Below are 27,670 nucleotides of genomic sequence, written 5' to 3'. Positions count from 1 at the left end.
CTGCTTTCTATTTGAATATATTTTAAAATGTAATTCATTTGTGATCAAAGCTACATTTTCAGCATCATTACTCCAGTCTTTGGTGTCACATGATTCTTCAGAAATCATTCTAATATGCTGATTTGCTGTTCAAGAAACATTTTTATTATTATAATCAATATTTAAAACATTCTATTTTTTAGGATTCTTTGATGAATAGAAACATCCAAAGATCAGCGTTTATCTTTTTTTTTGTAACATTATAAACTATACCATTTAAAAGCTTGGAGTCAGTATAATTATTTTTTTTTGGGAAAGGAAATTATAGAAATGAATACTTTCATATAACAAGGATGCTTAAATTGGATCAAAAGTGATGATAAAGACATTTATAATGTTACAAAAGATTTCAAATAAATGCTGCTCTTCTGAACTTTCTATTCAAAGAAACCTAAAATAAAAATTCTACTCAGCTTTTTTCAACTTCATAATAAAGATAAATGTTTTTTTGAGCAGCAAATCAGAATAATAGAATGATTTATGAAAGGATCATGTGACTGGAAAAATTCAGCTCTGAAATCACAGAAATAAATGACATTTAAAAATATATTCAAATAGAAAACAGTTATTTTAAATAGTAAAAACATTTCAAAATGTCACTGTTTTTGCTGTACTTTGGAACAAATAAATGCAGGCTTGGTGAACAGAAGGGACTTCTTTAAAAAACACACACATTATATATATATATATATATATATATATATATATATATATATATATACACATATACACACACACACACACACACACATACATATATATATATATATATATATATATACACATACACACACACATATACATACACACACACACACACATAATATATATTTATATTTTTATATACACACATAGGCCTTCGGTCCCATCAAAAGAAAAAAGTATTTATTAAAAATACTAAATGACTTTTTTCTGAAAATGTAACAATGCAAACATGTTTCCTGTAAGGGGTAAGTTTAGGGTTGGGTTATGGGGAAAATATTGTTTAGTCAGTATAAAAACAACAGAGGTCTATGGAAAGTCCCCACAATTCACAGAAACCTAACAAATGTGTGTGACTAAACATGACGCTATATGATGATATTATGAGATTGAAACTCACAATTTTGAGAAAAGTCAGAATTGCAAGTTATAAACTTTATTTCTCAGAATTGCGACTTTATTTCTCAGAATTGCAAGTTTCTATCTTATAACTTGCACTTGCACTTACTTTATAACATGCAACCGGAAGTTAAGTCAGAATTGTGAGATATAAATTCACAATTGTGAGAAAATATCTTTTTTCATTGTTCCCCCGCAGAACTGGATTTTATAACTCACAATTGTCAGTTCATATCTTACAATTCTGAAAAAAAAAGGTCAAAATTGCGAGATAGAATTTAAAGAAAAATATATTGTGAGAAAAAAGTCAGAATTGTGAGATATAAAGTCACATTTGAGAGGAAACAATTCAGAAATGCAGGATACAAACTCGGAATTGCAAGAAAAAAGTCAGAATTGCGAGATATAAACTCGATATTGTGAGAAAAAAGTCAGAATTGTAAGATATAAACTCACATTTGCAAGAAAAAAGTCAGAATTGTGAGATATAAACTTGCATTTGTGAGAAAAAGTCAGAATTGTGAGATATAAAGTCACACTTACATGCAAATAAGTGCAATGTAATTATCCTTTAGTCCATTTAAATAAATATAATGTTATGGTACCAAAATAGTAATGTAATTTATACCATGGTACTCAGTTATTACCATATTCCATAGTACCAATTTAAGGATCTACGGATTAAGATTGTAAGGAAACAGTAAAGAATAAGGGGAAAAAAATACAGGATCTGGAAGTGATGTGAGCTGACGGTTTCGCCTGTGTCAGCACTAGGGCATTATCTCTGCATAACAAGCCACTTTTATGTTAATTTAGTTTTATAGCCTTCATAATATTCAATCCCAAACGCTTTCCCAAATCCCTCATTTCTCTCTCACCCTCTCATCCAGTGAAGCGTCTTCCTCCAGGCTGTTCAAAGCGTTTTCTACTCTGGCCAAGCGTCCAGACAGAGACAGCAGAAGGTTGACCACTTTATCAAGATCACCGACGAACATACGGAACTTTTCGAGCTCATTAGGCTTGCAGACACCCTGCACGATGGCCTCCACATCCTCCCCAAGAGCATTGTTGTCTTGTACATCCTCCTGTAGACTCTCCTGAGCTCCCCTCAGCACCTGCAGCTTCTTGCTGAGACTGTCAATCAACTCATGCTGCAAAAAGAAAGAAAAACAAGGATAAAGTTACTTGATACAATGAACTAGTAAGACTTATCTGATTGAAGCACTAATGTGTTGCTACAGCATGTTAGTACCTTCTTGCTGGCAAGATCACTTTCATTGTCCTCCTCCAGCTCCTCCTCTGAGTTGTGTTCCACACTTTGTTCCTGCATGTCCTTCATCTTAATCAGCAGCTCTGCTTTGGGTGCAGATGTGCTGTAGTAGGTTGAATTAGTCACTAAAGCAGTGGCCGCCACCAGGCTGTCCTCCTCTTTCCTGAGAACACACAGATGACTTTTATGAGAAACATAAATTGATCATAACATAAACAATTGATCCAAATGCCACAGCATTACTTGTGACATGATTAAAAAACAGACATAAAAACAGCAATGTGAGGCTATGTCCACACTAATACGTTTTCGTTTGAAAACGCATCTTTTTCTCTCCGTTTTGGCCTTCCGTCCACACTGAGACGGCGTTTTTGGTCAAGGAAAACTGAGCTTTTTAAAAATGCTCTCCACAGTGGATAAATTTGAAAACGCTGTTAACTGTGGCCGTTATGTGCTGTTCACTTTCACACTGCTGCTAAAGATATATTTGTACACTCTTCCTATTACAGTCCTAAAATGATGACAGAAAATGTATTTACAGTTGCTATCCTGACTCCTGCAGCTAAACGTGAGGGCAGCTGCTTTTTTTAGATCAAACATGAGAGCGCGCGACATGGACGCGTTAGTGAATGATGAGATATTTCTGTAAATAAAATGATCCTGCCAAGAATTGCGTGAAAACTTATTATGTCTCTTCCGTCTGTATCATCTTAATGAGTTTTTACGCATGCGCAGTATGGCGAATTTAACGTTTTCCTACGTTTCAGTGTGGATGAGAAACTTTTGAAAGCGCTAGTGTGGACCGAGATCGTTTTAAAAAGAAAACTCAGTTTTCAAATGTATCCGGATTAATGTAGATGTAGCCCGAGTTTGAGGCGGGATTGTCTGTTGGCCCAACCAATGGCAGACAGAAATAATGTTTAAGAATAATTATTTTTGACATTCTGTTTCAGTGACATAAGATTTACACAAAGTCTGCCAGATTGCTAGATGAGTTAATGCCCCAGATTTGCAACAAGAAAAATAAACCACGCTTATGAATCATAACTTGAATGAGGAAGAAAAATTGGACAGGCTACAATCTAAATATTTACTAAATACCTTTCTCCGTTTTTTTTTTGTTGTTTTTTTTAATGAAACCACACGGGTAGGGCTCAATAACACGGAAAACTGTTTCTGCCACTGAATAAAAAAATAAATAAAATGATTTAACTGCAAGGTTTTATCTCACAATTCTGAGGTTTTTTCTTGCAGAATTGCAAGACAAAAGTCAGAATTGTGAGATATAAAGTCACATTTACAAGAAAAAAGTCAGAACTGCAAGATATAAACTCGATATTGTGAGAAAAATGTCAGAATTGTAAGATATAAACTCGTATTTGCGAGAAAAAAGTCAGAAATGCAGGATATAAACTCAGAATTGCAAGAAAAAAGTCAGAATTGCGAGATATACACTTGCATTTGCGAGAAAAAGTCAGAATTGTGAGATATAAAGTCACATTTACAAAAAAAGTCAGAATTGTGAGATATAAACTTGCAATTTGAGAAAATTCTGTTTTTTTTTTCTCACGTTTACATCTCACAATTCTGGCTTTTTTTCTCAGAATTGCGTGACATCAACTTGCAGAATTCTGAGATTTAAACTCACAATTTTGAGAAAAGTCAGAATTGTAAGTTATAAACTTTGTTTCTCAGAATTGCGACTTTATTTCTCAGAATTGCAAGTTTCTATCTTATAACTTGCACTTGCACTTACTTACTTTATAACATGCAACCGGAAGTTAAGTCAGAATTGTGAGATATAAATTCACAATTGTGAGAAAATATCTTTTTTCATTGTTCCCCCGCAGAACTGGATTTTATAACTCACAATTGTCAGTTCATATCTTACAATTCTGAAAAAAAAGTCAAAATTGCGAGATAGAATTTAAAGAAAAAGTCAGAATTACAAGATATAAACGCGATATTGCAAGAAAAAGTCAGAATTGTGAGATATAAACTCACATTTACAAGAAAAAAAGTCAGAATTGTGAGATATAAACTCGATATTGTGAGAAAAAGGTTGGAAATGCAGGATATAAACTTGGAATTGCAAGAAAAAGTCAGAATTGTGAGATATAAACTCGATATTGTGAGAAAAAGGTTGGAAATGCAGGATATAAACTTGGAATTGAATTGCAAGAAAAAAGGTTGGAAATGCAGGATATAAACTTGGAATTGCAAGAAAAATATAAAGTCACATTTACAAAAAAAGTCAGAACTGTGATATAAACTCACGATTCTAAGAAAATATCTTTTTTCCCCCTCAGAACTGGATTTTATAACTCACAATTGGGAACTAATATCTTACAATTCTGAGAAAAAAGTCACGATTGCGAGATATAAACTCAGAATTGCAAGAAAAAGTCAGAATTGTATAATATAAAGTCACATTTACAAAAAAAGTCAGAATTGCGACATATAAACTTGATATTGCGAGAAAAAAGTCAGAATTGTGAGACAAACAATCATAAGAAAAAAAGTCAGAAATGTGAGATATAAACTCGGAATTGCAAGAAAAAGGTCAGAATTGTGAGATATAAACTCACAATTCTTTTTTTTTTCCCTCAGAACTGGATTTTAACTGGCATTTACGACAACAAAGTCTGAATTGTGGGATGTAACCTTGGAATTGCAAGAAGAAAAAAGATATAAACTCACATTTACGAGAAGAAAAAAAACATAAATGCAGGATATAAAATTTAATCATGAGAAAAAAAGTAGAATTGCTTGATATAAACTCAATATTGGGAGAAAAAAGTTAGAAATGGGAGATGTAAACATGCAATTCTGAGAAAAAGTCTGAATTGTGAGATAAAAACTCGCAATTAACTTTTTTTTTTTTTTCAGTGACGGAAACGGGCTTTCATACAATAACAACCCTGACCTGCTGATTAAAAAAACAAAAACAAACATCAGACACACAAGTTCAATCTTTCTTCCTTCTGGATAGGTTTGTAATTAAGGGTAAATTCCCAGAATAAATAATGAAGCACGAATTTGGCAAACCGAGGTAGGAAATAGGAACACAGAAGGTTTACAAGTACGAAATACTGACTTCTCCACAGAGTTGCGATGAGAAAGCTGTTTCGGGGCAGCTTTCCTGCGATGTTGGGCCTCCTCCAGTAGCTGCTCTCCCTGAGGGAAAATCCCCTCCATCAAATCCATGGTGGTTTTCATCTTACTCTGGTCTAAAATGTCCACTAAGGATTTGTCCTTGTCCATTATGTCTTTAGCCAGCTCCTTTCTTTTTTCGTCGTCCTCTGTCTGCAAGGGGTGTGAAGACACCCCGTTGCTGCTTTGATCCGGCGAAGGGGCCATCTGGGGGCCACGTAACCCATAAGATACTGGGTTCACGTTGGTTTGTGGACCCTGATCTTTCAGAGGGCCCATATCTGCTTCTCTCAGATCAGGCACCTGGTCCTTTTGCCTGGTGTAAGTACAGAATAAGGAGTAGGACTGATCGGGGTTCCCCAAACTCTGAAGATGAGTTACTCCAGGTTCTTGAGAGCTGATGGGGGTCTCGATGGGGAGGTTGAGATATTGCCGGCTTTCTTTTTCGGTGTCACTCTCGGAGCGGACAATTTTAATGGGAACTTTCTTCACAGATGTATTCTCATCTTTAACCCTATCCATCCTGTAAGAAAACAACAATGGTGAATGAAAGAAATGAGACAAAGAAAAACTGGGATACTAGGCAAAAGATTAACACAAGAAGGGCAGGAAAAACAATTTTCATAGGTATTATCTGTGTGGAAAAACATGACATTTGATCTTTTACTTCAGGCTAGCAAGCTCTGTATACAGGAAAACAAGACATGTCAGTTCCTGTGACCAAATCCATGCATATAGTTAAGAATCATACAATGATGTCAATGTCCAATTCAAAACCTAGGTCTTCGCCAGGCTTCTGATGGCTAGACTTCTAAAAACTTTCCCTATTCCAGCAAAAACAAAGCGCCAGAAATGATATTCTTCAACAGTCTTTAGTTGAGGCTGGGGGGTATCCCTCTTATGACTGATCTGAAGAATTGCAGTACACATGGGCAATCTGCAGTAAGGACACATATGAATAAGCCCCTTGTATGTGCATGAATACAATAAAGAGACAGTCAGAGAAGCACTGTCATTAAATTACTGGGCTGTAGGGAGAGTTTCCAGTGATGGTTTTAAGATTGCAGCTGAGAGGAGCCCAGCTGTGGTTTGCCAGTGGAAATCTCCCCGAATTCCAGCACAGACCTGAAAGAATTCCTGTACGGCAGAATTTAACTCTAAATACATAAAGTCTTACCTTCCAGGAGCTTCATCCTGTATGGAGACGGAGACAGGGGGCTTGTCAGTCAGCCTCTGGGGAGCAAACTGGGGCGAGGGCGAACGCTGCCCCTCCATGGTGGGCTGGGTCGGGCCAGCGGTTTGTTGGGTGGGCAGGACAGCTGGAGGGGGAGGAGGTGGAAAGGGAGGAGGCACAAGCTCTTGTGGTAGCTCCTCCTCCCTTGTTGGCCCTTTGCTATGCTCTGAGCCTTTCCAGGGAACAGGGGCTGGAAAAGAGGCAGAGCTTTGATTGTTGACAGGAGAGAGTGAGGCCAAGACTCCTCCTTGTGATCCAGGCTGGACCTCCTGAAATTTGCTAAGAGGAGGAGGTGTGCCCTCAGGGCATTTGTACTTCTCCAGATGGGGCAAGAGAACAGAGCTCTTGTTTTTGGAGGGCGCTGAAGGTTCACTGCGAGTGCTATGGTCAGAGAAATGCAGTGCAGTTTTATGATGACTGGATGGAGGATCTAAAGCTTTTTTCTCCAGGTCTTCAGTCAAAGCCAGTGAGGGGATTTCTGGGTTTTCCTTGCATACGAGTTCACTGTATCCTTTTTCATTTAACCTAAAAAACAAAAGAGAATGCTTTGAAGTAAAAATCACAATCTACCAATGAAGATTCCTCAAAGGCCCAGAGTCTGAATGTGTTTGTCCTTTTTGGTGCACAAAGCCTCACTGTGTTCAGCGTAAATCGATAGGCAGGCAGACATTTCTCCCACATTTCACCATCTCTCCATGGTAACTCCCAGGCTGGCTGTCATACCCAGCATATTTCTGTTCCCACAAGCCTGTCATGCTGTGGAGAATGAATGATCTTTCCCCTGCAGCAACTGGCAAGGAGAGCGCTTTTCCCTTCTTAATCTTGATTGTTTTCGTTTATGTTTTTACTCTCTTCCTTGTCTACCCAGATTTATGGAGGGCAGGGAGGGATAAGAAGGCTCTTGTGTGACTATTTTATATAAAACTGCTTGGGAACGAAAACTCTAATATTAAAACACTCTATGAAAGTAACAATGTAAATGTATTTCTTTACCGACGTCTATTAGGGATAGGTGGCCTGACAATTCAGATGAAATCATCGCTTAGTGATAGTTGCTCGAAAGTTAAACTGCCCATTGTTCTTCAGAAAAATCCTTCAGGTCCTACAAATTCTTTGGTTTTTCAGCATTTTTGTATTTGAACCCTTTCCAGCAATGACTGTATGATTTTGAGATCCATCTTTTCACACTGAGGACAACTGTGGGACGCATATGCAACTATTGCAGAAAGTTCAAATGCTCACTGATGCTTCAGAAAGAAAAACTATGCTTTAAGAGCCAGGGGTGTAAACTTTTGAAAAGAATGTTTACATTTTTTTTTTATTTTGCCTATATTTCATATATTTTTTTCATTTAGTACTGCCCTTCAGAAGCTACAGAAGATACTTACATGTTTCCCAGAAGACAAAAATTAAATTTACCCTGATCTTCAAATTCCAAAAGTTTCCACTCCCCGGCTCTTAATTCATCATTTTTTCTTCTGGAGTGTTTGAACATTTTGTAATAGTTGTATATGAGTCCCTCAGTTGTTCTCAGTGTGAGAAGATGAATCTACAAATCATACAGTCATTGTTGGAAAGGGTTCAAATACACAAAATTGCTGAGAAACCAAAGAATTTGTGGGACCTAAAGGGTTTTTCTGAAGAACAGTGGGCAGTTTAACTGTTCAGGACAAACAAGGGACTTATGAACAACTATCACTAACCAAAACAAAACAAACAAAAAAACAAAACGCTGCGGATCATTCAGGTAATCAGGTAACCAAACAATACTAAAAATCAAGTATATGTAAACTTCTGAACAGGGTAGTTTTTGTAAATTCAATTCTTATTTTCTCTGGTGAACTAAATGTAAACATTTTTTATGTGAAACACCTTACTCAGGTAAGTGCTAAACAAAAAATAACATGCATTTTGTATGATTCCTCATATTTTGGTAAAATAATTAACATTTTGCATATTCTGCCATGTATATGTAAACTTTTGACTTCAAACCATGCAACATTAGAAATGTGGCAGATTCTACTGTTAGAATCAATTTATAATAATTTTGGTAATACAGTCAATATGTGCAAATGAATTATTCCATTTTAAAAATCCACCAAACTCCACAGAAAGACACGGTATACTGAATTACCTGCTGGGTGTATAGAACCAGTGGCTGTGCTCCAAAGAAAAAAACAAAGAGATTAAAGAAGAGTAAAGAGAAGCAAGTCGTGAGTAGTTGTAGGATGGTTTGTGGTTATTCCACAAATAAAAAAGTTTGTGGTTTGTAAGATTTTTTAAAATGTTTTACAGTTTTTTAAATATATTGTCATATGTAATTTATTCCTGTGATGGCAAAGCTGAATTTTCAGCAGCCATTACACCGGTCTTCAGTGTCTCGTGATGAAAAAAAAAAAAAAAAAAATCACTATAATATGCTGATTTAGATGTAGAAAACAGTAATGCTGCTTAATATTTTTGTGGAATTTTGTGGGACTCATGAATTTATAAATATAAATATCAAAGAACAGCATTTATTGGAGTATTTAATTATTTATTTTTAACAATGTGAAAGTATTCACTCTCACTTTTGCTCAATTTAATGCATCCTTGCTGATTTAAAACATTAATCTTGAAAAGTAAAAAATCTTACAGACCTAAAACTTCTGAAGGGTAGTGTACAAAAGGAAAGAAGGAAGAAAATGCCAGATGCAGCAATATAGGTGTACGAACTTTAAGAGTCATTCTCAATGTTATCTGATACATGCTTTCATTGCAGATGTCATTAGTATAGCATGCATGCATGGTTAACATTCAAGTAGGATGCAGGTTCTTTCTAATACTCTAGTGTCTAACACATACATTTGATCTCAGCATGAACTGGCATGCAGAACGTCTCCGCGGTAATACCATGTGAGCTTTTGTCCACAACACCCCACCTATAATCAAACATCAGTCTCTAGCTAACTTCCCTTGTTTGATAAAGTTCATGTGACAAAACAGCTACCAGTAGCAGAAACATATAATAGAGAGACATACCATCTCTCCACGTGGATAAGCAACTGTATGTTTTCATTGTTTACAAAGCATTTTACATGCAAACACTGACCTGCATTCACCTATTAAGTAAAAACAGAATAAAACCAAGAAAAGTATTAACTGAGAACTAAAAACTAAGAAAACACCTCTTAAAATTAAACTTACAGACTCGGAATGATTCAAACTTCTCCAGGAAGACTTCAAAAAAGTCCATTATCCAGGCACTTGGTGCTGGTGTCCATATAAAGTCGCTATAAACAGCTAAACAGCAATTCTTGAACTAAATATGAAACCTGACTGTATGAAAAGCAGCGCTCACCTCTGATGATTGGGAGTTCTCATCTCAGCAACAGGTGCTTCCTGTACCCCTAACATATGTAATCTCACCTGGGTGGGGCTAAAATGCTTGTAGCTCAACTGAAATGTTTCCAACTGGATTTAGTCCACACTACCTGTACTAATAAAAGTCAGTTGCCAAAGAGTTTTCTTACATTAGAAGTCTCTGTCAAAATCACTTAGTGAAGTGAGGAATCCTTCCAGCTACGACTTCAATGTTTAATTAAGTTGTGCATGTTTGCACACAAGTAAAATGATTGGGTGGCAGACAGGAAGACTTTGACATTTAGGCGCTATGAAGTGAAGATGCAGGTCTATGGTATAATTCATAGTTAGCTCTCCACGGCACCTTAATTACAAGCAAGAATCAAGACAAAACCTTTCATAGGGGGCAATTTACAAAGCTTCGGATGATGGATGTTTGGCGGTAACATGCTTATTCAAGTTTGCCACTCCTTACGTCTACACATAGAAGACCCAGGGAAGCCATAGAACGATATGCCTGTAAAGTTATGGTTACATAAATATGAAAGGTTAGATAAATATGAATATAAATAGGTAGGTCATCTGTTAGACACAACTGGAAGCTGTTTGTGACATTAGAAAATGATCTTGTTGCTGTTGCTTTGATCAAGTCAAATTAATGACAATGTAAACTAGCTGAAACTTTAATTTGCATCTCAAACATTGAGAGTACATATCCAATTTGACCTGAATCACACTATTGGAGCCCCACCTAAAAAGTTTGCATGTAAAAGGAATAACATCCCAGCCATCTATCCTTTATCCTTGAGCTGCATCTTCAAAGGACACAGTTTCTTTCATTTCAGGTTTTCTAGATTATAATTTAAGTGAGAGATAAAGCAGGTAAGGATCAATTTAACATGTTTCCCAGTTCCCAGGCTAGACATGAAAAGACATGATTTCAAAAACTGCTAAGGTAACTGGAGGTCATTTCATGCCCAGCAAACGATACTATCAGACTGTACGTTCTCCAACTTCACACAGTTAACGCTACTTCCATTCTGTGCCAGTTGGTACATTATTCAAGCACAGAATATACATACAAGCCTTCTATTCTTCATCCAGCTGGTTTTAAAATGAATGTTCGGCATTATGAATTGGATTAAGCACTAAAGTTTCTCCTTAGCAGAGTACAGGGCTAGCATTCATGATTCTTTCAAAGTAAAATGCATTATCTACTAGATTACATATGTAGAGTAAAACCTGAATTACATTTTATCTGTAAAGTTTTACATCTCTAAAGAGCTTTTTGAAGTGCCATTTCAGTATTTTAAAGAAGTAGGAAGAGCAAAAATTCAATTTAGGCTGCTATTTTACTCTTTGGCCTTATTATGAATGGACTTATTGGACACTTCCTATGTCATACTCACATGCCTACAACTCAAAACCATCTCGTTGTAACAAAGCCCAGTCAGTGAGGATTGCAGTGCTGTCACAGCTGGGCTAAATCCCAAGGCTGCAAGGATCATAAAGAGTCTACTGTTTGTCTTTGACCCAACGAGGGCTGACTGATGGCCCAGCTTGGGATTTCTGTATGCAGCGAGGTCAAGATCAGAGCCATTAGCGCAGGAATAGTTTCACCGACACACTGACACAGTCTCAGCCAGGGCTGTTGGCACTGGTATCATTTCCATTACAAAGGGAAGAGTTGTTTGGCTTAGTTTCAAACAAGCCCAGGAGTATCATGATAATCATGACAAGCATGTTAAAAGTGCAGAGTGATATTCAATAAACACATTAAAATTGTGTATTATCTTTTTACTCTTTGAAGATAATGGGGAAAAAAACAACAGAGCACTCACCTTGTACTATTCTTATCCTGTTCGCAGAGATTTTTCTCAGGTTTGGAATAGTCAGCTGACTTCGTTTCTTGAACTGGAAGTTTCTGGGAGGAACATAAAACATATCAAACTTAATCTCCTCGTTCAGGTATTAATACATCTCAACTACTGTTAACTTAGGCTATTTTAAGACTATCGTCTTTTGTAATTATGGTCTTAGTCGGTTGACATGATTGTGTGATCTTTCTTACAACTTTCCTGGTCTGAGGGTGTGACTTTTTGTACAGAGTTTAATGTTTGACTAAGTTCCGGCTTTTATATTGCTATCACTGCTATTCACTGGGGCTGTATGTGAGACTCAAGACACTTTTGATTCATGAAGCGTTCCAAATAAAAACAAACTGTGACGGCACCTGTTTTGTAGGGCTGGGTTTTGACACAAATTCGGTTCTGATTCACAAGCTTGCGATTCAATTTGATTTCCCATTCAATTCGATCATATACAGAACATGCCTCTGGAGTTAATTTTTCTAGTTGACTAGTGTTTATGGTCACTGAATATGTTTCTTATGTGAGATAGATGTGACATTATGTGACATTGTTTACAGGCTGTTATATTGATGTCGTCTTTCCATGGCTGAAACACTCATAGAGTGATTACATGAGACAGGATACTGATTTCAGTAAGTTGTAATCTTTCTTTTAACATACCTTCAGATGTTTATTCATGTTTATTTCACGAACTGAAGTGCAACAGCGATCTGTCACTCCACATTAAACAGCGTCAAAAATGGCATTTACCGTTTGAATATGGTAATAAAATGGACTGAATTTGAAATTTGAGACTTTGTTTCATATCAAAAGTAACAAAGCACAAAGCTCATTGAGATTTATTGGATAATACGTGCACTACAATGTTTCATGTGTTAACTGAAAACAAGGCTAGACTAATCAATTCTTGGGATTTAAGAAACAATATAAGTCTGGTTTCACAGACAGATCTTAAACTAAGCCAGGATTAAACCATAGTTCAATTACGACATTTATGTCATTTTTATAAACATGTCTCAGAAAAAAACATTACTGGTGTCCATCTTGAGACAAAACAATGGCACTGATATATTTTAGGATCAGTCAGTGCATGTTTCTTTTAGCTGAAACAGCTCAGACTTCCATTTTAGTCTAGGACTAGGCTTAAGCCTTGTCTGTGAAACCGGGGGATAGATTTGTATGAAACCAAGAAATCAATATTTTTACCCAGCCCTAATCTGAACAAATATAACAGAATTAAATCATTGAAAACTGAGAGACTTCATTAAATATGAAATAACCAACCTGTCCATGGAAGTCAGCAGAAGGGGAGGATCTAGATCTTTCATGCACACAGGTGGGCTTACTCTGTCTCTCATTTCCTGTATCAAGGATGTTATCAGCGGAGTGGTATCGTCCAGATACCCTTGGTTCGGATGTCTTCCTTTGAATGTTCCATTTGGCCTCATACTCTGCAAAGGTGCCAAGTCGCTGTTGTTCTAGCATGGCTTGTCGGTTTACTGAGTGTGGGCCATCCTGACCTTCATTATTAAGATGGTGTTCAATGGGGGTTGAGCTTTCACTTTTACTCCGCCCTGCTGTTTCACTCTTTGCAGAATAGTGCATGCCTCCAGACTTGGGCAGTCTGGTGTCTTCAGATGTCTGCAGGTTTTGCTTTGGCATAGGCTTGGGGAAAGTTGGTTTCCCCACAGCCTCAAATAATCTATGCCGATTTTCTAAGGGTGCAGCATTATCAGGCACACTGGAGCGCTCGTTAGCTCCTACTTCATGAATTTTATCTGGCTCAGAAAAAGACCTAAGTTTCTTTTCTGCAGAAAACCGCTTGCGGTTACCAATGCGAAGCACCTGATTACTCCCTGAGGTGGGTTTGCTAGCTGGGACCTCGGAGACACCTGGTAGCGGAGGTGTGTCTTTCCGAGTGGGACCCTCAGTACCTGGATGCTCAAACAAGACTGGCTCTAAGTCTCTTCTCCTAAAGGATGTAGCCTGGAGGACTCTGGCCTGGGCTTCTTTCAGATGGTCTTTATAAGAGCTGGAAAAGCAGCCATCTGAGGATGATGAAGAAGTACCAGTGGTCTTCCAGACTGCAGGCTCTTCTACAGCTTCAACTGGACTTTCTAAAGTGGCTGCGCTTCGACTCTTTTGAAGCTGAGCCCTCCTCATCTGGATCTCGTTGCGCAAGGTGGTGGCAAATCGGTCACTTCGTCTTGCTTGTTTGCCACTCTGACTCTCAAGGACTTCCTGTTGTGCACTTCCACTGTTGATCTCATCTTGACAGTCCTCCACGTCATTGTTCTCTTGGGCCAGAGAATAGAGCATAGGTGTTTTCTGGGGACATATCTTTGACTCACTTTTAGCTGGAAAGGGTTGTTGTGAGTACTCTTTAAGATGGAGATGACCAGCACTTCTCCTGTGCTCGGGTTGCTTACTGGAGGGATAACTACCAGAATGCTCATCAGAGCTAGACATATGGAGTTGCTTTTGGCTCCCCCTCAGTTCGGAAGGTTTTGTTGAATCTGGTATATTACTTGGTGCAGCGAAAATGCGATGGTGGTTTTCACTTTGTTTGAAGGACGCATTATTGTCTTTATGATCTGTATCATGGTGCTGTGACTGAGGTGGGAAATAGCGGTCTTTTGCTCCTCCTTGAGAACCAATGGACAACCTGTCTCGTCCACTGTGTGACATTTCTGAGACTGAAGTAGCTTTAAAGTCATCAACTCTCACTAAAGAAGCCTGGGTCATTCCCTGAGCGATATGATGAGAGGTAACTCCAACATACCCGGACATTGATGCAGCTTGCCTTCTAGTTTGATTCTGGCTATTGGGTTGCATGTGGTTGTTTGTGGGCAGCTCCTGCATACTGCTGAAGTATCCACTGAATGGAGGTTTCAGTGCTGGTATTGTCCTAGTTTGAGCATGGAAAGTGCCCTCGTCACTGTACTGCCGTGAATGGTATGGGACAGGGGCATAGGGCTGATGCCTATCTCTGACATCTGTCGTTGATAGGGAGTATGTTTTGTCTGATGACATATGGGGTGGATACTGATGTTGGGCATTGGATGAAATGTAGGGATTTGAGGAATCATTTTTAGATGGTCGACTCTCAGGAGCTGTCTCGTTAACTTGATGAGACCTTTGTGTGGTTTCATGGGTTTCTCCTGCCTTTTGCAATGCTTTCACCTGAGGCTTTAACTGGGGATGAACACCGAGGCCCTCAGAGGTACCTGTGATCAGACCCTTCTCATGAACCTTGGTAGCTGCAAAACTATCACTGCGTGTTGGTGGAGCAGGAGGTGGGGTGGAGGATACCACATTTTTCTTCATATCTGGGACATGCCAGACAGGTCCAATACTAACTCTTCCAGAGCTTGAATGCCGAGTGCCGGGCTGTTCCTCAGCTTTTGGGATCTCATGGCTTGAGAGATGCTGCAAGTATCCAAGCCTCTCATCTTGTCGTACCCCTTCGCTTAGGCTTTGGCTATGTCTGCCATTGCTGTGCCTGCTACTTGAATCCCACTGATTAATTTTATACAGCATGTTCTCAGTGGACGCAGTGTTACTTTTGGACAGGGAGTAATCTGGGGTTCCTGAGCTTGTAGAAAAGGAGCTGTATGCAGAGTCTCGTTTACCACCACCCAAATGTTCAATGCTGTTATTGTTGGACTTGCTTGGGGAAAGACGGCCAGGTGGATATGGATGTGAGCTATGCTCTAAGCTGTCCATACTTCCCAAAGAGCTAAACTGATCGGATACTCTCCGTAGATTGGTTTGCTCCCAGCCAGTTGAGAGTTCAGAAGAGAATGAACTAAGAAAAACAAACACATGTAAACTTGCAAATGAAAAAAGTTCCTGGCATTCAATGTTTATTTGTAAAAGAAAAATAAAGGCTTTCATTCCTAAATCTTTACTGAAAGAAGCAATATAAACAGAAACAAATTCTTTTCTGCCTTTCCAATTACCTTGCATCATATCTTGTTTGCCAGACTGGTGAGGGTGTGGACTGGGTTTTGGCTTCTGAGTGGCTCTCGTTGAACTTGGTGGCATGCCAGGAGTGAGGTCTGCTCATGGGTTCATTTCTCCTGTGGGCAGCATACGGGAAAGAAAGAAGGATAGAGAAAGATGTAGAGCAGAGGAGGAAAGATTAGAAAACAAGGCAATAAAATGTTGCTTTGTGAGCAGCTGCAAAACGAATGGCAAACACAGATCAACAAGCAGCACTACTACTATTCTGAAGGACAGGAGAATGACAAATCATGGTGGATGATTATGGAAGTAGTGTAATGATCATGAAAAGAGACGGAGAAGTAGCTTGTGAGCATGCCGATTCACCATCAACACAAAGTGCTTTAACCATCAACCACAAAGCCTAACAAACACCTACAAACACCATTAAATATCTGTAAACCACAAGTCCACTCTCTCAGCACTCACACCAAAGCAACGTACCCTTTAAACCGGTTCTTTCTGGGATGCATAAAGTGAAATAGACATAAATACATAATTATTACCAAAACTGCCACAACAACTAAACAGAGCTTCTCATAAGAAGTCAACATGTATTGTCCGTATGACATTATCTATAATTCCGTCCATATATTATTTCTATTGACGAATGTTAGACTAACAAAAACAACAAAATTTAGAGCTGATGCTGATGAGATTTACAGGGTTCCCACACCTTCCAATAAATTTCCAAACTGGATAAGTATTTTTAAAAAGAACTTTATTGAGATTGCACTCATAAATAGTAATTTAAATAAAGATTTGAAAGAAATTTCTATTATTTTTTCAATTAATTTTGGAATTTTTGAATAATAAGGCCTGGAAAGTTTAAAATTTCCTTAATATTTCCAGGTTATTCACGATCGTGGGAACCCTGAATAAGGAATGTGGAGAATATGCAAGGTGGAGAACTAACGGATGGAAATTTGAACTTCTGATGAATGATATCACAAGGCCATGGAGGAATTATGATTGTAGATCATTATGACTGGGTGGTACAAGAAAGGAAGTGGGTTTTCTTATGTATACTTTGATACCATACCTCATGGAACTTCGCAAAATCTTCGTGAGAAAGCTCCGGGCCATATGCACGTCGCTCTCTGATGGCATTTTCTGTGCTACAATATCCACCATTTTCATCTTCCTGAAGGGGGTTAAAAGGGGGAGGGACACATATAGTCTGAATCTTTGAGTTCAGTAAAGTTTGACAGGGACTCTAGTGCTGAATTCCAAATGGAGACATGAAAAGCCATCTCCGTGATAGGAAAACATAGACATACTAGCATGGGCCACAACACTGTCTGTAATTAGTCAAGCATTATACGCAAAAACACAAATATAGCCTTGCGTAAAAAACATAACCAATTCAGACAAAACAACCGCAAAATGTTATACTTAAGACGTTATATAGTATGAAAAATACACTGGAAAAACACAGACAGTCCACATAAATAAAACCTGTGTTTTTAAAGCCTATGACAGCAATATGGCGATTCAGAAAAACGCCAGTGCCAGTACTGAGACTCCCTTTAGACCTTCTTTCATTGTGCTCATACTGTAACACACTGACCAGAGATCTGCAACTTCCAACAATCGCTTAGTGTGAATAGTGGGCGTAGGGAGACATCTTGTGGTTAAGGTTTAACACTACCACTTCTTATGACAACGTATGCTATAAAATAAAACAAAGGAGTAAAAGTGAGAAAAAGATAATTCTAAAACATTACAACCTCTTTTTAGGATCTGTGCACGCACTGTTTGATGGCTACATGCCACTTCTTTTACATCAATGTGTTTAGCATGAAACATTCCTCCCAACATGTTGCCCAACATCTCTCCAAACTAAAGAGTCCACCCACACCTGACCTGTGACCTTTACACTTTGAGAGTCAAAACATTCCTGTCGTTTCTGAAATTCAGTCATTTGGTTTAGTGATAGGATTGTAAAAACAGAAATCCATCTCCTTGAATTTCCAAAAGCCTAAAACCCAAGCTTGTGCAACTCTCTAAGAGACCACAGAGGTTAGAACAACAGTCAATCAAAGACATGCAGTGCTGCTCCATTAGACCATGAGGTCAAGTGCCAGTCACCCTCTAGCCAGTAAACAGTATGAGACATTCTTTGAAATACTAGGAAAAGAAAAACTACCATGCTAACCCAAATATCCTTGACCCCAAAACATTTGCTTAAAATACCTTCGGCTACCCAAGCTGATGTTATCTAAAACAAGATGTCCAAGTCACAGGTTTAAAAGATGGCGGAACAGATTAAATGGCGAATTACGTACAAAGTGGCCTAAAAGACACCCTCTGCTTTCGTTCAATGCTGCTCTCTTTTCCTGTGTAAAAGTTTCAAGTGTGTATGTGCTCGCCACACATGGTGCTGGCTATTCAGATGCTAATGACATTCTCTTTATTAGACGTATTGTCAGGGCTACAGCTGGTCTAGCGCAGATATGCCAGTGGTCCGAATCAGTGGCGCCCAGGCGGAATGGAGGCCAAGGAGGGGGGTTTGGAGGGAAAGTCCCCCACCGATGTTTTCAGAACAAGGCATGTTCAAAAACAAACAAATCACTTCTGAAAAGACAACATCTGAACCAATCCACCGCCTGATGCAAATCAGTCAGCCTGGGTAAAGAGTTAACATCCAAATCTTATTCACAGGACAAACCAACATGAAAAAAAAGTGTAAGCTTTTAAAAGGAAAAAGAGCTGTTGTTTACTAATATATGGTTAAGATCTATTGCAGTGTTTGAAAACCATCAAAGGTTGGTTTTGATTTGCCAAGATAAATGCAACAGGTTTCATGAGGTCATGTTTTAACATACCATCTACTCGTTTACAAATGGCCTGAGTCATCTGAGGGACTTCAAGTTTAGATTTCACAAACAGTAAAATAAGACGAGACTAAACAGATGCCAAGATAAAAGCAAAGGAACAACAACAGGTGTGAGACAAAGACAGCAGATGAAAACAGACAGCAAAATGTAAACTTCTAAACTCACCAAACAATCCCTCAAGCAAGCAAGTTTGCCAAACAGGTCCCTAAATGAGCAGACCTGAGACGCTTTGATGGATGAAATGGTACTGAGAACCGGGTTTGCTCCAGTGGACTCCCCAGGCAGCGCATTCCACATTCACATCAAAGACAGGCCAGGACAAAGGGCCCTCCATAGACGGCCGGTCCCGGACCGCAGTGTGAGTCTTTTCAACCATCCACTTCTTCCATATGAAAGACTGCAGAAAAAGGTAGCCTTGAGGAGCCCCATGTAGAGATCTGATCATATGAGCCTTAGCACATACACTCTCATATCTACTTCCAATGCCTGTGTGACTGTTGCAGTCGGGGCAGATCTCTACAGGGATTATGCTGATTTTACCCCGGGAAGGAAGGGGGGAGGGAATGAGGAGGGGGCTGTTGTCATAGCCAGTCTCCTTGAAGCAATCTAGCAGCTTCTGTCTCCTGATTGGCTCAGGGATGGTATGCTAATGAGCAGTCGAGAGGGCCAAATGTTCTCGTTGAACCCCACTTGTGTAGCGGTCCACTGTTTCTTCTATTACTATGGCAACAGGTTGATTTTTGCCGAATCTTAAGTGCGCTGGTTTGTCAAGTAAAGCAAAACCAAAAAAAGAGATAACAGAACTACATTTTAAAAGAAAATGATTTATTTTAAAATATCAATATTCAGCACCGGAGGAGTTTTACTATTGAGGCACCCCACTCACTGACGGCACTAGACGTCGCCATGACCGCTGACCTCAAACCCTAACCCTCCCAACCCCCGAAACTGATCATGTGACTAGTAGATCACTCCAGGTCTGACAAAAGCCATCTGGTTAACAAGGTCAGAGATCTCAAATAATCAACCTGTTAGCTTAGTAAAACACATCTCTCAAGAGTGAAGCTTGACTGTGATGGGAGCTTGACCTACAAAGTTTCGAGCTTGATTAAAACTTTTCTTGGCATCCAAACAAGTGGTCTGGTGACAGGCAAGAAGATTACAGAAGAATTGTTTTGGCCTGTGCCTGATGGGCGGGCTTTGACGAAATCTTTCACAATGATCTATTGTGAGACGACTTCTCATCCGTGCATTCCAGACAGGAGGTCATTCCTAGGCATTAACGCTCCCATAAACATTGCATTTTTCTCACTGCCTCAAAAAGGTAAACCAGGAAAAAAAGATCTGCAAACTTGTAAAGATTTGTGCTTGTTTTAAGAGAGAAAAAACATCTGAACCAACCATCTTCTCAGCTGTTGTTTTTCAAGGAGACAAAAACAAGTGTTGTTCTGCACAATGTCCAACAAGATCTCCATCTGGCTTTGTTCCATCTAATGGAAACCACACTTTGTTCAATGTAATATTGAACACAAGGGGAAGCCGATAGAGTTTTGGCTGCATCTGAGTTATTTATCTGGCTGTGGAGTGTCTGCACAAAGGCCTTCTTCAGAACGCATCTCAATCAGACCGCTAATACAGGGCCAGGAGAGGCCAACCGTGTGGTGCTTGTAATGACAGGCACATTCCTGAGCTGCATGTCATACCAGCCAAAGAGCCAATAGCCGTCTAGTCCCCCGCTGGGTTCACAGCTGCGCCTCTTTCATTTGGGTGTACGGTACTAAGATGCATCAGAATTAGTTCCTTAAACGTACACATGCTATGCGTTAGGGCTGAACAAGACATGTAAGCAAGATAGCTTGCTTACTCTGGGTTTCCTGCATGTTGATGTGATTAAAGATGCCCTTGGTCTAACCTCAGCTAGCAGTGTAAAAAGGAAGAAAAGTGCACAGTAATCAGACTTAGAAGGTGACCAAAGGACTCTAAATTCATTGCTCCATGCCAAAATTTCTTGGAAACAGTAAGCACAGGAGACTGAACCCTTCTGTGCAAAGTTTAACATTCCAAGAGACTTAATACAACCTGTAGATCAACATCTGATCACAGACCTAGACTGAGAGCAGGGATTAGCCTTCAGTGATCTGATATAATACTGAGATTAAATAAACAGCTTGCATAGAAGAAAATACAGAGTTCAACATAATTTTGAAAAAACTGCGAGAACTTCAGCTGGTTTCTTTCAGAAAACACACAAAGCACATCAGAAACTCACTGTCTTTTTTTTTCTTCCTTTTTTGGTCTCTTAAAGCCCTATTCGGATGGTAATTGTTTCTCGTGCACGTCCGTAAAAATAAATTTACATGGCACTTCAGTGATAAATCTCATTGATTCGGATGAATGAATGAATTTTATCTACAAACGTTTGTAAAATTGTAAAATTTGTATTATTGTGTAAAACATATTAAAAATAACTTATTATGTAAAATGTATTCTTATTATTCCAAGCATATTTTATATTTATGTTTAATTTATTATATCCAATAATGTATTATTTGATTATTCAAATCTCCAGTTTAAAAATAGGATAACAGTATATATATATATATATATATATATAGAGAGAGAGAGAGAGAGAGAGAGAGAGAGAGAGAGAGAGAGAGAGAGAGATATCTAGATATATATATATATAGTTATATATAATTATACGCAATATAGTTATATAATGTACACTCCAAAAAATGCTTGGAGTGTTTTGTTTTTTTTTAACCCAAATGCTGGGTTCAGTTTGTTGGGTCATTTTATTGGGTTATTTTTGTTTTACCCAGGTGCTGGGTAGTTTTTCTGTAAATAAGTTGTTGGGTAATTTTTAATGCTGGGTTATTTTTTTCTACCCACGCGTTATTGAGACCATCTCCCATGAAACAATCCAGCTGTTGATTTACAGTCAGAGCGCGGTCTTTTTGCATCCTCTACAAGAAAGAGCAGTTCTCAGCGCCACCGTGCATTCCTTCAGCGAAATACAGGTTTGTATACATTTTACTGAAATTTTTTACTGTGCTTTAAATTATATTATTTTACTCAACATACAAGGATGAGATGTCAGTCAGCTGAGTCAGCAGTGGTCGTTCGTTTCTCATAATGGAAACGCCTTTTCCCTTGCGTAACATAAACTGATTTTATTTGTTATAATACTGTGTTTAATTTAATATGATGTTAAAATATGTTGTTCAAAATATGTTCTCCAATTTCAGTACTTTTTGTTCATGGGCAGGTTATGGAGTCAGTCATGGCATCTTTCAGCCACAAGTCAAACGTGAGGAGGCAGTCTGAGGTTTGTTCTTCCCCCAGCGAACACCAGCCGATCACCGGCTCAGATTTTGCAACACATCGGCACGAGAATTAGCACTATTGCGGACAAAAGTGACTACAGAGAATGGTTTAATACACTTAAATTTATATGCCACCTTCAAATGCTACATTTTTTTAATTTCTAAAATGATTCTTAATAGTATGTAACATTGTAAACTATGCTGTATACACCCAAATAAATTCAATTTATCTTATATTTTTGTCTGTGGGTGTTCTTGCTTAATAATAAATGTTAATCTTTTGATTATTGATGTTGCCTCTATAATTCTGTGTGCGATTTTTTTTTATATCCAGCTCATTTTAAGGCAACGATATTTTTAAACAACAGTTGACTTAAGTAAAACAACCCAACGTTGGGTAAAAACATTTAACCCAACCAGCTGGGTCAAAATAACCCAGCATGTGTTCTGTCCAATATTTACCAAGTTGGGTTGTTTTGTTTAACCCAGCATTTTTTAAAAATGTATATATTACACATTTTTTAAAATTGTATTGCATACCTGCTGCCGATTCAGAAATAAATATGCAAATTACAGTTACCGGTGTTCTGCAGTGATCAAAAAGGATTTAACCTTATCAGATTTAAAAAAAAAAAAAAAAAATTATACATATTATTTTTGAATCTAGTTTATATTTTGATTAGCCCTGACATTCCTAGGCTGATGATACATGGGGCAACTTTTGGAGAAACTTTACCAGGCAACTTTTTTTGAGTATTGTTGCTTGGGCGCTTTGCCAATGAGAATGGGTAAAAAAAAAAATAAAAATATCTGGATAATGAAGATCTCTCGTGGGCCCTGTGTCTTACTTGGTTGCCCACTGATGGTAACATTGCCCAAAGTTGCCCAGCAACATTGCTCAAAAAGTTGCCTTGTGTATCATCAGCCTTATAGTTTAATTCATGTCAACTTTAACTTCATTATGTAATCATAATTATTACGAATTATAAAATAATTATGAAATAAAAATACTTATGAGATCATGGGTTTTTTGAAAGGATCAACCAACCCAGAACTGTTTGGGAAAATAACACAAATAAGTGAATCATCATAAGCAATTTTACACTGACACATATTTAGAGTAGACAGTTGTAGCTACTTGAGATTAGGATCAAAACTAACACTAATAGTGTTAAAACCATTTCTCGTTTCCCCTAGCGATTACGCCAGTTTCAGGCAGACAAATCCCACAGCACCACCTTTCACATGTACCTTTCACTTTCACAGGCTGCTGATGTAACAGGTGTCATAGAAACAAAAATAAAGCAACACAGCTTCAGAGGGAATCACATCACCATAGCACTGTAGAAGCTTGTCCGAATTATTGTTTGATGCTGCTTCCTGTAAAGCCAAGCCACCTGCTGTTAAAATAAGACCTAATGTCCACAAAAGGCACTGAAAGCACTGAAAAAAAGTCAGTCAGGTTTCTCAAGCATTCGTTTCGCTCTTGACTGATGTGCAATAAAAGGAAAATATTCTACTTATAAGTCATAAAATCTAGACACTAAAAACTGTAAAAGCATGGACAAATTTCCACATTTGAAAACTTTACATACCTCAATAACACCTGCACAAAAAGCCTGAGCCCACTATAACATCTGGTTTGATTCAGTAATGATGTGGTGCACTTTAAAGACCAGCTTCCATCACTGTGGTTTATTCGTGTTTGATTATATTTCCATGCTAATGAAATGTGTCTAACTCACGGGTGTCAACTCACCTTGCCAATGGACCATTCCACAAATGATTTTAGAAAAGGGTGGATCAAGGATTAGCACCACAAGAAATTGCAAATTAAAAACCACTCTGGCATTTAGGTGGTGCTAATTCAAAGTTACAGTGTGAAATTAGAAAAACAAGAAAGTAATTTTACCAGATCACTGAGCACCTCTATAAATTATATGCAGATGACTTGACTCCACCCCTGCTGTGGTGATCAGGTTCAAGTCATCCTCTCTCAGTTAATGCCATAGGAGAGATTTACCAGTTATAATTGGATTCTGCAGCCCAGAGTGACACAGCTCTTGTCACTATAGCCACACACCTACTTTACGCTATTGGGCAGACGCATAGAGTTCACAGTGCCGCTATACATTTTGGCAAGGTAATTGTCCTAGAAGGGTCTATTACCTAATGCACCAATTTAACATTTAAACTACATCCTGTAGCTGAAATATTTAGTCCTTTAGATGCAGCTAAATAGCTCAATGTGTAAGCAATTACTAAAAGAGGAGGGGAAAAGGTTAATGTCCTATTTTAAGCAGACTTTTGGAACAATGCTGCAACCAAAGTCTGCATTTAAGCCAGTGGAAGAAAGAAACCCATTCCAGCTGCATCCTGGGAAACTCATTAATTAATACTGACAGTTTTGCAAGAGGGATGTGGATTCTTATCTTCCTTTAGCTGAAAGCTTACAGGAAGTGTGACACAAATATCACAAGCCCAAAAATCCACAAGCACAAGCCCATAAAATCCAAGCACTAAAAACAGCAATTTTTCCCAGCTTTGGTCACCCCAGGTTTACTCTGTGCACAATACCAGTGTATAACATTGTTCACCAGCTAAACATATAAAATACATACATATATACAGTGCTGGGTAGTAACTGATTACATTTTATCTTTTAAATGTTTCGAACTAAAATTTTTGTCATGTAATTTGGAATCAGTAATGGATTACAATTTGTATGTTATCTATCCAGCACTGTGTAAATAAATGTTTTTTATCCTATGCTTACCAAGGACGAATTTACACTACCGGTCAAAAGTTTTTGAACAGAAAGATTTTTAATGTTTTTTAAAGAAATATTTTCTGTTCACCAAGTCTGCATTTATATGATCCAAAGTACAGTAAAATTTTAATATTTTTACTAAAATACCTGTTTTCTATTTGAATATATTTTAAAACGTAATTTATTCCTGATTTCAAAGCTGAATTTTTAGCATCATTACTCCAGTCACACGATCCTTCAGAAATCATTCTGATATATGATTTGCTGTTTAAAAAAAAATATTATGATGTTGAAAACAGATGAGTTTTGAAGAATAGCACTGATCTGAAACAAAAATCTTCTGTAACATTATAAATGTCTTTACCATCACTTTTGATCAATTAAAAGAATCCTTGCTAAATAAAAGTATTCATTTCTATACTTTCTTTCCAAAAAAAAAAAAAAAAAAAAAAAAAACTCTAAGCTTTTGAATGGTATAGTGTATAATGTGTGCAAAAATTGTGTAAAAGTTTATATTGATAATAATAATAATAATAATAAATAATTCTTGAACCACAAATCAGCATACTAGAAGAATTTATGAAGGTTTATGTGACACTGAAAACTGGAATAATTATTTAAAATTTAGCTTTGATCACAGGAATTAATTACATTTTAAAATGTATTAAAATAGAAAGCAGTTATTAGTAAAAATATTTCACATTATTACTGTTTTTGCTGTATTTTGGATCAAATAAATGCAGGCTTGGTAAGCAGAAGCAAAAACATTAAAAATCTTACTGTTCAAAAACTTTTGACTGATGTAATGATATGTGATCACTAATAAAGTAAAAAGAGAAATATTATTGTGAAATATTATTTTTAAAAAAGAACTTATTTTTATGTACAGAAAAAATAATACATTTGAATGAAAACATCCCATAAAAATGGCATTGTACACACACACACACACACACACACACATTCACTGTGCATTTATTTATTTATTTATTTATTTATTTAAAGGGCTTTGCTCACTAAAAACTTTTTGATTTATCTTTGAATTGTCCTTTTTTGACTCCTATTGGCAATGAAGGTTTTTAAACGATTACATTATGGCTCTACGCCACTAGGTGGCTGTAGTCGTTCTATGAGAGAAGCTGGCTACAGAAAAAAGGAAGAACTGGCCTCTGGATGATCTGTTCATAACAAAAGGTCTCTTGGGTCAGTAATGTCAACAGGGCATTCAAACACATCACAGTTGGAAAACTTTGTTTTTGTCAGTAAACTATGATAAATTGAAGTGGCTCTCTTGAAGCCTTTTTCCAGTCAAAGTTTCTGAGAATAGTAAATGAACAATCAATCAACAAAACTTTACAGAGTGGAGAAGATCATTTATGAGAACGACTGAATTAGAATCACAGAGATACATATTCTCTTTGATAGTTTCACTGGGGAATTCAAGGTCATTTCAAGACAAGCCCGTTAGCAGACGTTCCTAAAACAATAACAGCTTACAAAAAGACTTCTCCGAATCAGTCACAACTGAGTAAATCTGAACATCACTCCAGACATGCCTCTATCACATGACTGCCTCCTCTTGTCTGTATGTCACTGTTTCAAGGACTGTATGTGAAGTCACTGTTTGTTTCTAAAGCTAACAACCACAATATTCATGCGGAGCATGCACAAATAATCTGCATTGCAAATTTCAGACTTTTTCACTTGCGACAACAATGCTAGAGAATCGCTTACTCTTTCTTTGAGCAAAACAATCAGCACTTACATCTCTAAACAGAACAATGGCTCTCAACCATTTTTGGCCCAACACTGAAATACATGAACATTTATGCAATGGTGTTTGCATAAAAGCGTGTATTAAATTGATAAGAAACTACAGTAAAACCATTTTTACACATTACGGCAGGCAGAGTATTAAAAGACTTAGCTTAAGATCATCTGATGCTTTCTGTAGCACATCTTTGTTATTAGTTTGTAGGGCTCTTCTAACAGAAAATCCATCTCTGACGGTCATTACTAATAAATTATAGTTAAAAATGTTCTTTTGCTTCTTTGAATCTCTTCTTATTCATCAGTTCCAGATGTGGCTTTTTCTTTGAAACTCAGCACAAAAGGCTAGCATCCCAGATGAAAGTGCTGCTTGGCATGTACTTTTCAATGAAGCTGCCAGCTGAGAACCTGTGAGGTATCGATTTCTCAAACTAGAGACTCTAATGTATTTGTTCTTTTGTTACTGTGTACCTGAACCATCCACATCCATCTCTGCGTGGGTTAAATCCAGTATGCTGTGTTCGTTTAAAACATCAGTACATACACCTTAGCCTTAATTTCTTGAAAGAAAAACACATTGTGTGTTTATAGAGAAAGCTGAATATTTCTGAAATCAAAAACAAACCCAAATAAATTATAGGTGTTTGGTGACTGAAGAGAGATCTTGCATTGCAATTTTTACACTTTTATAGGGAACCCTGGGTATTAAGACTTGAGAAACGATGTCTCTTACTGAGGCTGCGTTTACACTAGTGCGTTTTTGTTTTAAAACACATAACTTTTGGTACGTTACGCCTATCGTTTACACTACTCCGGCGTTTTCAACCCTCGAAAACTGAGACTTTTGAAAACGCTGCAGACCACGTTTTAGTTGGTAAACTCCGGAGCTGCATTTCAGGCCATTTACACTAGTGCGTTTTTGTTTTTAAAGGGGTCATCGGATGCCCAT

General features: G+C 37.6%; 1 protein-coding gene across 8 annotated transcripts in view; it reads right to left on the bottom strand.

Annotated features, from left to right (window-relative positions):
• The window catches only part of shroom2a (shroom family member 2a), a 63,317-nt gene that overhangs the window by 1,690 nt on the left and 33,957 nt on the right, over positions 1 to 27,670 (bottom strand). For 2 of the 8 annotated variants that reach the window (XM_051112020.1, XM_051112025.1), the window contains exons 3-11: positions 17,058 to 17,159; positions 16,460 to 16,477; positions 15,973 to 16,092; positions 13,295 to 15,818; positions 11,981 to 12,063; positions 6,741 to 7,322; positions 5,508 to 6,086; positions 2,393 to 2,573; positions 2,019 to 2,291 (exon numbers count right to left, since the gene is read on the bottom strand). In XM_051112020.1, coding sequence (XP_050967977.1) covers positions 2,019 to 2,291; positions 2,393 to 2,573; positions 5,508 to 6,086; positions 6,741 to 7,322; positions 11,981 to 12,063; positions 13,295 to 15,818; positions 15,973 to 16,092; positions 16,460 to 16,477; positions 17,058 to 17,159 — 4,462 coding nt within the window. Of the gene's footprint in view, positions 1 to 2,018; positions 2,292 to 2,392; positions 2,574 to 5,507; positions 6,087 to 6,740; positions 7,323 to 11,980; positions 12,064 to 13,294; positions 15,819 to 15,972; positions 16,093 to 16,459; positions 16,478 to 17,057; positions 17,160 to 19,020; positions 19,408 to 27,670 lie in introns of those variants that run through there. The other 6 variants (XM_051112026.1, XM_051112027.1, XM_051112021.1 and 3 more) reach the window with 6 other exon arrangements.

This window comes from Labeo rohita, chromosome 6 (genome assembly GCF_022985175.1).
Source record: "Labeo rohita strain BAU-BD-2019 chromosome 6, IGBB_LRoh.1.0, whole genome shotgun sequence".
Taxonomy (NCBI): Eukaryota; Metazoa; Chordata; class Actinopteri; order Cypriniformes; family Cyprinidae; genus Labeo; species Labeo rohita.
This window is presented reverse-complemented; position numbering and strand designations above follow the sequence as displayed.